Genomic DNA, 15,034 nt, shown 5'->3' on the forward strand with positions numbered 1-15,034 from the left:
ATTCATCCTGGTGTAAGGTGTGAGATATGGATCCAACTTTAATTTTTAGGTTGCTACCCAGTTGTACCAATATCATTTACTGACTTGACCACTTTTACTCCATTGACTTGAGGTGTCAGCTCTATCAAGTATTAAATTCTTCTATGTACTTGGGACTACGGGCTTTCTATTCTGTCCTTTAACTTTTTTGTGCTGGTATTGTCAGTTACTAAATCTTTATAATTTAGTGCAGCTAATCCCCTCTCATTGCTCTTTTTCAGGGTCTTTCTATTTTTATTTTCCCCAATGAATGGCAGTATTATACTCATTTATTTACAGTGGATTTATAGTATCTTTTAAAATTTGGTGTTCCGTAAAAAAAAAAAAAAAAAAAGTTAACGATATTGTCGTAAACTGCGTGTGCTCTTTCTAGAATAATGTGTACTCTCTGTACCCTTTGTAGTTTTACACTCCTCACCTCTCTGAGGTCATTTTGAGCCAGATTTACAATGAATAGGTTCCACGTTTTTCATAGCATGACTGGATACTAGACTTCATGCTGGTTTTAATGGTCTGAATCAAAATTTAGAGAATCACAAATTAATTCTATTAGTATTAGTACTTGAGCATTAATAAATGAATTTTCCTCAAATGGTTTTTAGGTTGCTTTTCAGAATATAGGCTGTGAGGAAAAAGGTCTTATATTACTGTATATGAACATTTCTTACTACACAGCTGCTGTCGTTGGTAAACTGAAACTGTAAAACGTAATTTCCTCTCCAAGACCACTGGGTCATCCTAGAAACATTAAGAGTCAGAGAGGGGCTTCCCTGATGGTGCAGTGGTTAAGAATCCACCTGCCAGTGCAGGGGACACGGGTTCGATCCCTGGTCCAGGAAGATCCCACATGCCGCGGAGCAACTAAGCCCGTGTGCCACAACTGCTGAGCCCACGTGTCGCAACTAATGAAGCCCACGCACCTAGAGCCCGTGCTCCGCAGCAAGAGAAGCCACCGCAATGAGAAGCCCGTGCACTACAACGAAGAGTAGACCCCGCTCACTGCAAGTAGAGAAACCCCATGCACAGCAACAAAGACCCAACACAGCCGAAGATAAAAAGAAAAAAAAAAAGTCAGAGAGAGCTGATAACTTAGGCTTGGGCAGGCCAAATCATTTAATAGCTATCAATGGCATCCATAAAGATTCAGTTGTACCAGGCACAACCCACCGACTCAGAGGAGTAGGAACGCCCAAGGAGGTCTGGGAAGTCTGAAAAGGAAGTGAGAAGTTGGTCTGTGTCCTTAGAAACATGGACTTAAGTGAATTTATTTTATTGACTCAATGTCCAGGAGTCTCTGGTCGTGTGCTTTCTGTATATCAGTCTTTAGGAATGTCTTATAATCCCTTCTAGAAACTGAGGTGAAAAATTCACAGAAAACCAGCCATCTTAAAGTGAGCGTTTCAGTGGCTTTTAGTACATTCACAACGTTGTGCAACACCCACCTACGTCTGTCAAGTTCCAAAACATTTCCCAAATAAAACCCCATGCCCATTACACAGTTTTTCCCCATTTCTCCCTCCTTCCAGCTCCTGGCAACTACTAACCTATCTTCATGGATTTACTTAGTCTTGATATTTCCTATGAATGCAGTCACACAATATGTGACAGGCTGTGTCTAGTTTCGTTCACTTAGCATGTTTTTGAGCTTCATCCACATTGCAGCTATATTCCCTTTTTGGACAAGTTAGCTTGTCTCATTTGTGGATGAATGAGTATTTAAGAGAATGGGTTATTCCTAGGGCAGGGTGGAGGCTCAAAATGGGAATCAGTGTAGCAAAGGATGAAATTCTAGAGAAAAGAAATTAGAGCTTCATGTTTAATCTGTCTGATACGCTTGGACCAGATTCTCCTAGTCTGTTTTCTTTCTGTTCAGTCCTTAGTGGGCTGTGGGCTGTTTGGGATGTGGGCAAGTGTTCAGCACAGTGCCTGGCGTACAGGAAGCTCTCAGTAAATGCTGTCATAAATGCAATATTAAAGTCAACTATTATTTTGACTTCCTTCTTAGAATTCAGTACTTGTCTGAGAGACAGTAGAGGGTAGTGGTCAAGTGTGGGAGCACTAGACCCATCACGTGGGTTCAAACCTCAATCTCAGCTCTGTCACCTGCTAGCCATGTGGTCTTTGGCTTGTTGCTCCGTGTTTCAGTTTATATTTAATAGAGCAATTAAGAGGATTATGAAATAACTAAGGTAAAGCCCTGAACACAACACCTAGCACACACTGAGTGTTCAGTAGATGCTATTAGGATTTGAATGGTCATGTGGCTTTAAAATCTATCCAGTTTTGAACCTTTTCTCTTGGCAAATTTCCCATAGCATCCTGTCATATAAGATGAAAAATAGTCCTTATACCATCTAAACATTTGAAGGCACCACTCCATACACTGTAGGTTTGCTGACCCCAACTATTAAAATCTTAGTTGTTCTGTCAACTTCCCCTTTAAGAGTGTAAGGGAGGAAATAACGAATGAATAAAGGGATACTCTTGAGGGCATATAGATTATCCTAAAACTGTATATTTAAAAAGCATTTAAAAAATACAAGGCACGGGCTTCCCTGGTGGCGCAGTGGTTGAGAGTCCGCCTGCCGATGCAGGGGACACGGGTTCGTGCCCCGGTCCGGGAAGATCCCACATGCCGCGGAGCGGCTGGGCCCGTGAGCCATGGCTATTGAGCCTGCACGTCCGGAGCCTGTGCTCTGCAATGGGAGAGGCCACAAAGGTGAGAGGCCCGCGTATAGCAAAAAAATAAATAAATAAATAAAATAAAAATAAATAAATAAATAAATACAAGGCACTATCATCACCTATGTTGATGGTAGGTGGTTAGATTGTAGGAAGACTGCTGTTAGGTTTTGGGGACCCATCTCCTCTTGCAGTCTGTTTGCCTAATTGAGCCACCATACACGAGGGATCCTCCTGCAGAGAATCTGTTCATGATGATGATGGTAAGGTACTTGCGTTGGAAACCAACCCACAAAATGCTCAAGTACAACATGTAATACTCCTATTTCCAATCTACAGAAAAAAAAAGAGGTGGTATGTAAGTCAGTATTATATTGTTCTCAGGGCTGGATTCCAACTCAGTTGCTTCCATGGAGTGATGCTCCTACATCCAAAGTCTATCTCCTCTTCTCCAGCCTAACACTGTAAACTTTACTGTGGTGCCTGCAGTTGTGGCAATTAGAGATCCACTTGGATTTTGTTTTTTTAATTAATTTATTTTATTTTCATTTTTGGCTGCTTTGGGTCTTCGTTGCTGCGCGTGGGCTTTCTCTAGTTGTGGTGAGCGGGGGCGACTCATTGTTGTGGTGCGCGGGCTTCTCTTGTTGCGGAACACGGGCTCTAGAGTGCAGGCTCAGTAGTTGTGGCTCACGGGCTCTAGAGTGAAGGCTCAGTAGTTGTGGCGCACGGGCTTAGTTGCTCCGTGGCATGTGGGATCTTCCCGGACCAGGGCTCGAACCCCTTTCCCCTGCATTGGTAGGCAGATTCTTAACCACTGTGCCACCAGGGAAGCCCCACTTGGATTTTAAAATGTATCCCTGGATGAGATCTGTGGGATGGAAATTTTAAAGAGATAAGTGAGGAGGAATGTTGAATGTCTTGGTGCATGTGAGAACTTTCTGGTGTGGTATTAAGTAGATGGCAGCGTTGAACTTTCTGGTGGAGAGCAGACCTGGGGGCAGATTGCAGTGCCAGTAATAGGAAGGTTCTGGGCCCCTGTAGGTGGGAAAGAGAAGGTACTAAGAAGTAGGTAAAGAATGAGGATAGGTGAGGCACGTGGTCCGATTTTCTTTCCAATGGGAAGTTTACCTCAGACCGATCCTTATTCATTAGATATATTGTTTCCTTTATATATATATATATGTGTATATATATACACACACATATATATATATATACACACACACACATATATAAAAGAATACATATAATGTGCAACAGAATCAGGTCACTAGGATAAAACTTGACCTTCTTGAATATGGATCCTCTCATGTTGAAGATTTAAATATCTTGAGAAAACTGTTGTAAGCCAACTGCAAGAGGGGAGACCTTAACATTTCACTTTCCAAAAGAGGCAGCAAATAATGTTTATGAATACAATAAACATATCTCAAAAAAGAATGATACTTTTATTTTCCATGGATTTAAAGATACTTTTGCTACATAGTTTATGTATTTTTATGATTATATTTTTTCATTTGTATGAAGTTCAACCTTATACAATTTCAAGGTGATACGTTTGGTAGTGTATCTATAATCTTTAAAAAGTTTTTAGAGTTTTTGGAATGTACAGTATATGAGGTAAAATCAAGATTACATTAAAAATTGTTCCTCCTCTGCACTAATTTTGCAGTGAGGCTCAAATGGCAAGTACACTATTAAATGACATTTACTATCAAAAATAGGAGTTCATTTGAGTTACTATGAAAAACATAAGCCACTGCAACTGCCACAGTGGCACATTTTACCATTTTAGACATTCAACGATATAGAAATCTCTGGGCTATTACACTCAAACTCATTTGTACTGCCAAATGTGGCACTTTTAAGAAGTTTCTAGAAAACAATCTCAATCACTGTTTTGGGGGAAGTTAGCCTACACATAAGAGATTAAATTTAAATAAAATGTAAACATACAGTGTTTTATAGTGACAGATCATTCTTACCACTTGGGAAGGCCAAGTTTATCCATTTCTTTTTTGAACAAAGGTTAATGTTTTTTCTACAGCACAGATCATTTGACATAAAACAATTACAATACATGCTCATTCTAATATAAGAAATTCTTCAGAGATCTTCAAAGCACAAAACATATGTCCTTTTTTTCAAAGACTGACAGAAGTGCTTAGTAATCACTAAACTGCTAATCTCAGCAACTAAAAATTAGTGACTCACTATCCTAAAATTCAAATAATAAATTAAAAAGGCTAGTTACAAGTGTTTCACAGATAACAGATGTGATAAAACAAGAATTTTAGATAGTTTCATTACAAACTATTATTACTGGCAGTCATGGACATCTATGCAAGATGTACAACGTGATACTTGACAATATTCAATCTGATCACCCAATAACTCACAAATGCAAGCTCACAAAACATTAACGAATTATGTAATTGCAAAGTGCTCTAATGCAACATTAACCACATGCAATCAACAACTGGAACAGTATCGAAACAGACATTACATTAAACATTAGTTTTTCAAGAAAGAAAGCAGCTTGAAGTTTACTGGTGCAAATTAATTTTGTCTTCGGATTTGGTGCCCCAAACAAAAGGTTAGGTTTGATTATGAATTCTGATGGTGATGGCAGTAGTTATGGGAGAAGCAGCAAAACTTATGGGAGTTCTTCAAAATTAGCCTGCACCAGATAGATGGAGTGTGAGTGTGTGTGTGTGTGTGTGTGTGTGTGTGTGTATACACATATATATATATATTTCTACACTTGGTATATATAAAGCCATATATGTACGTGCATGTCCTTATACACACACATATAGTTCAGAGGCTCACAAAACCAAATTAAATAGGTTTGAAGTTCAGAATTATGATTACTTCTAAAAAGTATGTAAAAGCGCTCTGTTCTTTTCCATGTTCTCAAGACCTGAAGATGGGTTTTTGAGTAAACATTAAAATACTTTTAGGCCAAGTAAACTGTCTGTGCTTTCTTTAAGTGACTTATCTGTGAATTCATGAATATATACTTATAATGAAGAACTCCACATTTATCAAACAAGAAGCTTCTTTTTCCCATGCATATTCTTTCATCCAGTTTTTGTCTGCTAAGCCCCTCCAGTTATTCATCATAATCCCACTTACCAAATTAAGACAAATGAGGAGGTAGAAATATAGCACTAGATTGCTTTCACAGCATCATACTTTAACATTTTTATATAGCATGTTAGTGTAAATTTTAATCATTCTGAATTTTTCACTAGGTAATAATTAAAACAAACAGATCAGGTTGTCACTGTTACACTCATGCTGACTGGTCAAAGTATCAATTATATATTGTTGCCTCTCAGAAAGTTTGTCTCACAAGAAGGCATGTCAAAAAAAGAAAAAAAGAAAAAGAAAAAAAGAAAAAGAAAAAGAGCCCCAACCGAACAAAAAACCAAAACGTGCTATTTCTGTGGCTTGCATTCTAATAAGGTGCCAGCCTCTACCTAACAATATAAGCATAATGGCAAAAATGATGTACTATAGTCTCAATGCCAGTGCTAAATGTCACTGTTTTTGTAAAAGCAATACAGAAATAATTTTAGTACATGACAAAATAAAATGTAATACAATATTAAAAATAAAGTTATATTTTCACTTGATTACAAAGTACTGAATGATAAAGGCAATCAAAATGGAAAAGAAAGCAAACAGCACAAGGATGACGGCTGCACACTGCTCGTCGCTGAGTGCCCGCCGGGTCCTCGTGCTTTCCACAGTGTCTCTGCTGGTGCTGGCTGGTGGTTCAGTCCTCTGAGAGATGAAGAGCACTGTTGTGCTGTAGGGGCCTACGAGGTCCTGATGCCCCACAGGGTCTTGGCACTGGCGAATGGCACACACACGGAAACGATATTCACAGTTCAGCTGAAGGCTTGAATACCGGAATGAAGAGTCAGCCCCTTTGTAAATCTGATAGTAAGACATTAGAAAAAGAATTACATGGGAAGGCTGGGTAGAAAATTTATGTTAAAACTGGCTAGTTTTAGAATTATTTTTGACATGGAAGCTAGTGAGTGCCACTGCTTGTATCTTTTAAATGACATTTAAAAAACACCTATCCATTAAAGAACTCAACTGTTTGCTGTATAATGGCTGGAGAAATCTGAAAAGTAAGGATGTGATATCTACCCTCACAGAGCTTACAGACCAGCTGAAGAGTGAAGATGTGTCCCCAGAACAGCTAGAGAACAAGCAAAATCAGCCCACGGGCATTTCTCTGGTTTCACCAAATGTAAGAAGTCAAACTTCTGTGCAATCATTCCATGAAAGGAGGAACAAACAGTGTCTAACCTTGCTCTCCCATGATATCTTTGTATAACTGGTTTCTGTAAAGTTTCAAACCGATCTGCTAAATGAAACAATAAGTGGAAAAGGAGAGCTCTCTATAGGTGTCTATGGCAAATCATTTTATAAACTTTAAAAGGAGAGATCACTTAGAATCAAAGAATGGGATTTTAAAAAACAACTCATCTGGCTCATCCCTTAGAAGGGAAGTAACAAGAATGGAATTCCATAGATTTTTCAAGACAGTGTGCTAGTGACTGAGAGGATACGTACTGGAACTGGGGTCCAAGCTCTGCTGCACCACTGCACACTCCTCCAGGGCATGACAGAAGTTATCTTGTGTGGTAATTACGAGAATGAAATAAACTAATACTTGGTAAAGCACTTCTTAGCACAGTGCCCAGCATATAGCGAGTGCTCAATATATGGAAGCTCTCACTTCCACTACTGCACCCCTTCACTCATTCTCTAAATGAAAAGACCAAGACTCATAGTGATTTCCCAGTTGAGTTTCCCCAGCTAGTTGGTGGGTTACATAAGAGATCAACCAAAACCTGTGGGCTGGCATTCGCTCAAGCAATTTTAGTAGCCTCAGTTGTATCTGTGTTGTAAATCTACATTTTATATACTGGTTTGCTTCCAAAGGAGAAAGGTAAGATCTTTCCCTCATTTTTGTGTCTCCAGAACCTAGCATATAATAGGTACTTAATGAAAGGCCACTAAATTAGTACTGACTATGTATACATCAAAATGTATATCAGAAGATACTGAGAAGATATATAAATGAACTTTTATTGAAAAAGTAAACTTTAAGACAAATCTTAAAAAGCTGAATAAGAATTAGTTCTGAAGATGCATATGAGCGTTTCAGGAAGTGAGAATGTAGAAATGATTTATGTCTCAGCGACAGTAAAAGGATGAACTTAAATATATCAGAAGACTGTATTAGAAAGCAGTGTGAAACAGTATACATACAATGAAGTCAATTTAGTAAAAATAAAAAACATGTATTTGTCTTACAGGTATAATGGGTGATATTTATTTTTGTCTTTAAAATTTTCTTTACTTTCCATTTGTCTCCAAATGAGCGTGGTAATGTGATCAGGAAACAAAAAACACATGGCATGAGGGTGATAGGTGAAGAGATTTGACATTGAAAGGAGGAATATGTTAATACACTAGTTGGAAATTGAAGTTTAATTCTACAGGGGCCACTGTAGTGTGTGATATTTAAACTGTTTAAGGAATCCTGATCATAAGGCTGAGAGGGATTGAGGAAGTTGGGCAGGATAAGGGCTCTCGCTGAGTTATGAGGCCCTGGTATAATTTTCGTGGATCACTTAAAAAGTGACTTTTTTTTTTGTACGCGGGCCTCTCACTATTGTGGCCTCTCCCGTTGCGGAGCACAGGCTTTGGACACGCAGGCTCAGCGGCCATGGCTCACGGGCCCAGCCGCTCCGCGGCATGTGGGATCTTCCCGGACCGGGGCACGAACCCGTGTCCCCTGCATCAGCAGGCAGACTCTCAACCACTGCGCCACCAGGGAAGCCCCAAAAAGTGACTTTTTATTTTAATAAAAGTTGGCAGGCAGGCAGGCAAAAAAAAAAAAAATCTTCCAAGAGTTTAAAGCTTGGGGACCAAAATGATGTTAGTGTTTATGATCCTGACGAATGAGGAAGAAGTTGGAGAGGAGAGACTGGGAAGGAAGATGATGAGATCATATTTTCAATTTTGTTTTAGATGTTGGGAAGATATCTAAACAGGGAGACATCCTATAGGTAACTGTAGACTCAGGACTGAAGAAAACAGATACATCTGCTAGAGCTGATTTTAAAAGTTTTATAGATCTAAGTGAAGCTATTCAAAAAGAGTCTCAAGCTCAAGATAGCTGGGTTAGGCCTTAGAATGAGAAATAAGAATTAAAATGAGTAACACCATTTCCACCACCCCCTTTCATATTGATGAGATAAATTCTGTGACCCTAATAAACAAGAGGGCAAGTAAAAACTCTAATAACTTCATAATGTTTTGGTCCGTAGCTACTGCTCATAGATAGTATTACATACAATTAAAACAAAAGAAAAACTAAAATATCGCCTTTATATTAGCTATCAATAACTATCCATTTACTTAGGCAGAATGTGGCAAATATAAATTAATGCGGATTTGTAGTTAAGAGGATGGCAGGTAAGACATTACTGTTTTCACTTTCTTTGCATTTTAACTGAGAAATGCAGACTAAAACTTAAGCTTGGAAAGTTTGTGCATATCTAGCTGGCCAAGAACTTTGAAACAGTACACCACCTGCAACAGAATTTATAGGAAACCTTTATAGAAAGCTTAGAGTTTCATAAATTGGTATTTATCCTTACTTTAGCTTTGTGAATATATCACAGCATGGAGGAAATAACAGCTGTGGAGTTGGGGCCAATAAGACTGAAATCAGTATTTTACCTATTTATATCTACCTCTATATCTACATTCTAAAAATCTATTTGGTTGGTGAGATTAATTTACCAAGTACCCATACTAAAATTCAAGACAGTCCTTGTTGTTACCTTTTAAGGACAAGTATACATGTTTACTACCAAAGACAACCACTTTTGAAGCTGTCATTATAGAGGAACAAATTCTGTTTAACTATTTCTACTTTCTGTGTACATTACATATCCACAATCTGATCTTATAATGATTAATACAGTCTGTATTATTTATAGCAATTAGTGTAAGACAATGATTTCAGCAATACATTACTATTAGACTGAATGCAGACTTACTCAAAACTTTCCTAAGATTTATTATAGATTTGACTGCATTTAAAAGTAATTACAGTTGACCCTTGGACAACACAGGTTTGAACTGTAAGGGTCCACTTATACACAGATTTTTTTTCAATAAGTACAATCTACAATACTACACAACCAGAGGCTGGCCAAATCCATGAATGTGGAACAGTGAACATGGAGGGCCGACCATAAAGTTCTATGGGGTTTTTCCACTGCACTGGGGGTCAGTGCTCCTAACTCTTGTGGTGTTCAAGGGTCAACTGTATTCATTAAGACAAATAATAATGCATATGTTGTCATATAATTTGGCACATATGGTCACATAGTGTGATCCTTCTGTAACTTATGAATGTATTATTGCAAATAATTATTTCCTAGTGATCAGTAAGTGAAGGGAACAGTAAAAACCCTCAAAAACAACTGAATATGGACAAATAACCACGTAATTCGTCTCTACCATTCTTCCCCTCTCTTATTGTTGAGGGAGTTGTAAGTGAACTTGGAGCTTTTAGAGCAATCTTATTTTTGAATTTAATTTTTTTTTATACAGCAGGTTCTTATTAGTCATCAATTTTATACACATCAGTGTATACATGTCAATCCCAATCACCCAATTCATCACACCACCATCCCCACCCCCATGGCTTTCCCCCCTTGGTGTCCATACGTTTGTTCTCTACATCTGTGTCTCAACTTCTGCCCTGCAAACCGGTTCACCTGTACCATTTTTCTAGGTTCCACATACATGCGTTAATATACGATATTTGTTTTTCTCTTTCTGACTTACTTCATTCTATATGACAGTCTCTAGATTCATCCACATCTCTACAAATGACCCAATTTCGTTCCTTTTTATGGCTGAGTAATATTCCATTGCATACATGTACCAAATCTTCTTTATCCATTCGTCTGTCGATGGGCATTTAGGTTGCTCCCGTGACCTGGCTGTTGTAAATAGTGCTGCAGTGAACATTGGGGTGCATGTGTCTTTTTGAATTATGGTTTTCTCTGGGTATATGCCCAGTAGTGGGATTGCTGGGTCATATGGTAGTTCTGTTTTTAGTTTTTTAAGGAACCTCCATACTGTTCTCCATAGTGGCTGTATCAATTTACATTCCCACCAAGAGTGCAAGAGGGTTCCCTTTTCTCCACACCCTCTCCAGCATTTCTTGGTTTGTAGGTTTTCTGATGATGCCCATTCTAACCGGTGTGAGGTGATACCTCATTGTAGTTTTGATTTGCATTTCTCTAATAATTAGTGATGGTGAGCATCTTTTCATGTGCTTCTTGGTCATCTGTATGCCTTCTTGGGAGAGATGTCCATTTAGTTCTTCTGCCCATATTAGGATTGGGTGTTTGTTTTTTAATATTGAGCTGCATGAGCTGTTTATATACTTTGGAGATTAATCCTTGGTCCGATGATTCGTTTGCAAACATTTTCTCCCATTCTGAGGGTTGTCTTTTCATCTTGTTTATGGTTTCCTTTGCTGTGCAAAAGCTTTGAAGTTTCATTAGGTCCCATTTGTTTATTTTTGTTTTTATTTCCATTACTCTAGGAGGTGGATCAAAAAATAACTTGCTGTGATTTATGTCAAAGAGTGTTCTTCCTATGTTTTCCTCTAAGAGTTTTATAGTGTCCATTCTTATATTCAGGTCTCGAATCCATTTTGAGTCTACTTCTGTGTATGGTGTGAGGGAGTGTTCTAATTTCATTCTTTTACATGTAGCTGTCCAGTTTTCCCAGCACCACTTATTGAAGAGACTGTCTTTTCTCCATTGTATATTCTTGCCTCCTTAGTCATAGATAAGTTGACCATAGGTGCCTGAGTTTATCTCTGGGCTTTCTATCCTGTTCCATTGATCCTTATTTCTGTTTCTCTGCCAGTACCAATATTGTCTTGATTACTGTAGCTTTATAGTATAGTCTGAAGTCAGGGAGTCTGATTCCTCCAGCTCTGTTTTTTTCCCTCAAGACTGCTATGGCTATTCGGGGTCTTTTGTGTCTCCATACAAATTTTAAGATTTTTTGTTCTAGTTCTGTAAAAAGTGCCATTGGTAATTTGATAGGGATTGCATTGAATCTGTAGATTGCTTTGGGTAGTATAGTTATTTTCACAATATTGATTCTTCCAATCCAAGAACATGGTATATCTCTCCATCTGTTGGTATCATCTTTAATTTCTTTCGACAGTGTCTTATAGTTTTCTGCATACAGGTCTTTTGTCTCCCTAGGTAGGTTTATTCCTAGGTATTTTATTCTTTTTGTTGCAGTGGTAAATGGGAGTGCTTCCTTAATTTCTCTTTCAGATTTTTCATCATTAGCGTATAGGAATGCAAGAGATTTCTGTGCATTAATTTTGTATCCTGCAACTTTACCAAATTCATTGATTAGCTCTAGTAGTTTTCTGGTGGCATCTTTAGGATTCTCTATGTATAGTATCATGTCATCTGCAAACAGTGACAGTTTTACATTTTCTTTTCCAATTTGTATTCCTTTTATTTTTTTCTTCTCTGATTGCCATGGCTAGGACTTCCAAAACTACGCTGAATGACAGTGGTGAGAGTGGACATCCTTGTCTTGTTCCTGATCTTAGAGGAAATGCTTTCATTTTTTCACCATTGAGACTGATGTTTGCTGTGGGTTTGTCATATATGGCCTTTATTATGTTGAGGTAGGTTCCCTCTATGCCCACTTTCTGGAGAGTTTTTATCATGAATGGGTATTGAATTCTGTCAAAAGCTTTTTCTGCATCTATTGAGATGATCATATGGTTTTTATTCTTCAACTTATTAATATGGTGTATCACATTGATTGATTTGCATATATTGAAGAATCCTTGCATCCCTGGGATAAATCCCACTTGATCATGGTGTAGGATCCTTTTAATGTGTTGTTGGATTCTGTTTGCTAGCAGTTTGTTGAGGATTTTTGCATCTATATTCATGAGTGATATTGGTCTGTAATTTTCTTTTTTTGTAGTATCTTTGTCTGGTTTTGGTATCAGGGTGATGACGGTGGCCTCACAGAATGAGTCTGGGAGTGTTCCCTCCTCTGCAATTTTTTGGAAGAGTTTGAGAAGGATGGGTGTTAGCTCTTCTCTAAATGTTTGGTAGAATTCACCTGTGAAGCCATCTGGCCCTGGACTTTTGTTTGTTGGAAGATTTTTAATCACAGTTTCAATTTCATTACTTGTGATTGGTCTGGTCATATTTTCTATTTCTACCTGGTTCAGTCTTGGAAGGTTATACCTTTCTAAGAATTTGCCCATTTCTTCCAGGTTGTCCACTTTATTGGCATAGAGTGGTTTGTAGTAGTCTCTCAGGATGCTTTGTATTTCTGCGGTGTTTGTTTTAACTTCTCCTTTTCCATTTCTAATTGTATTGATTTGAGTCCTCTCCCTCTTTTTCTTGATGAGTCTGGCTAATGGTTTATCAATTCTGTTTATCTTCTCAAAGAAACAGCTTTTAATTTTATTGATCTTTCCTGTTGTTTACTTTGTTTCTATTTCATTTATTTTCTGCTCTGATCTTTATGATTTCTTTCCTTCTGCTAACTTTGGGTTTTGTTTGTTCTTCTTTCTCTAGTTCCTTTAGATGTAATGTTAGGTTGTTTGAGATTTTTCTTGTTTCTTGAGGTAGGCTTGTATAGCTGTGAACTTTCCTCTTAGAACTGCTTTTGCTGCATCCCATAGGTTTTGGATCGTTGTGTTTTGTCATTTGTCTCTAGGTATTTTTTATTTTTTGATTCCCTCTGTGATTTCTTCAGTGATCTCTTGGTTATTTAGTAATGTACTGTTTAGCCTCCATGTGTTTGTGTTTTTTATGTTTTTTCCCCCTGTAATTGATTTCTAATCTCATAGTGTTGTGGTCAGAAAAGATGCTTGATATGATTTCAATTTTCTTAAATTTACTGAGGCTTGATCTGTGACCCAAGATGTGATCTACCCTGGAGAATGTTCCATGCACACTTGAGAAGAAAGTGTAATCTGCTGTTTTTGGAGTGGAATGTCCTATAAATATCAATTAAATCTGTCTGGTCTATTGTGTCATTTACAGCTTGTGTTTCCTTATTAATTTTCTGTTTGGATGATCTGTCCATTGGTGTAAGTGAGGTGTTAAAGTCCCCCATTATTATTGTGTTACTGTCGATTTCTTCTTTTACAGCTGTTAGCAGTTGCCTTATGTATTCAGGTGATCCTTTGTTGGGCGCATATATATTTATAATTGTTGTATCTTCTCCTTGGATTGATCCCTTGATCATTATGTAGTGTCCTTCCTTGTCTCTTGTAACATTCTTTATTTTAAAGTCTATTTTATCTGATATGAGTATTGCTATTCCAGCTTTCTTTTGATTTCCATTTGCATGGAAAATCTTTTTCCATCCCCTCACTTTCAGTGTGAATATGTCCCTAGGTCTGAAGTGGGTCTCTTGTAGACAGCATATATATGGGTCTTGTTTTTATATCCATTCAGCAAGCCTGTGTCTTCTGGTTGGAGCATTTAATCCATTCACGTTTAAGGTGATTATTGATATGTATGTGCCTATTTTCTTAATTGTTTTGGGTTTGTTTTTATCGGTCCTTTTCTTCTTTTGTGTTTCCCACTTAGAGAAGTTCCTTTAGCATTTGTTGTAGAGCTGGTTTGGTGGTGCTGAATTCTCTTACCTTTTGCTTGTCTGTAAAGCTTTTGATTTCTCCCTCAAATCTGAATGAGATCCTTGCCCAGTAGAGTAATCTTGGTTGTAGGTTCTTCCCTTTCATCACTTCAAGTATGTCATGCCACTCCCTTCTGGCTTGTGGAGTTTCTGCTGAGAAATCAGCTGTTAACCTTATGGGAGTTCCCTTGTATGTTATTTGTCATTTTTCCCTTGCTGCTTTCAGTGATTTTTCTTTGTCTTTAAATTTTGCCAATTTGATTACTATGTGTCTCGGCATGTTTCTCCTTGGGTTTATCCTGTATGGGACTCGCTGTGCTTCCTGGACCTGGGTGGCTACTTTCTTTCCCATCTTAGAGAAGTTTTTGACTATAATCTCTTCAAATACTTTCTCTGGTCCTTTCTCTCTTCTTCTTCTGAGACCCCTATAATGCGAATGTAGTTGCATTTAATGTTGTCCCAGAGGTCTCTGAAGCTGTCTTTATTTCTTTTCATTCTTTTTTCTTTATTCTGTTCCGTGGCAGTGAATCCACCATTCTGTCTTCCAGGT

At 38.0% G+C, this 15,034-nt stretch overlaps 1 protein-coding gene across 7 annotated transcripts in view; it reads right to left on the bottom strand.

Moving 5' to 3' along the window:
* Positions 1-4,146: 4,146 nt before the first annotated feature.
* The window catches only part of FNDC3A (fibronectin type III domain containing 3A), a 169,571-nt gene continuing 158,683 nt past the window's right edge, over positions 4,147-15,034 (bottom strand). For all 7 annotated transcript variants that reach the window (XM_081215165.1, XM_081215164.1, XM_081215166.1 and 4 more), the window contains exon 26: positions 4,147-6,669. In XM_081215165.1, the coding sequence (XP_081071291.1) occupies positions 6,355-6,669 (315 nt within the window). In that variant the 3' untranslated portion in view covers positions 4,147-6,354. The remainder of the gene's footprint in view (positions 6,670-15,034) is intronic.

Source organism: Mesoplodon bidens, assembly GCF_964165515.1.
Source record: "Mesoplodon bidens genome assembly, chromosome: 17".
In the NCBI taxonomy this organism is placed as follows: Eukaryota; Metazoa; Chordata; class Mammalia; order Artiodactyla; family Ziphiidae; genus Mesoplodon; species Mesoplodon bidens.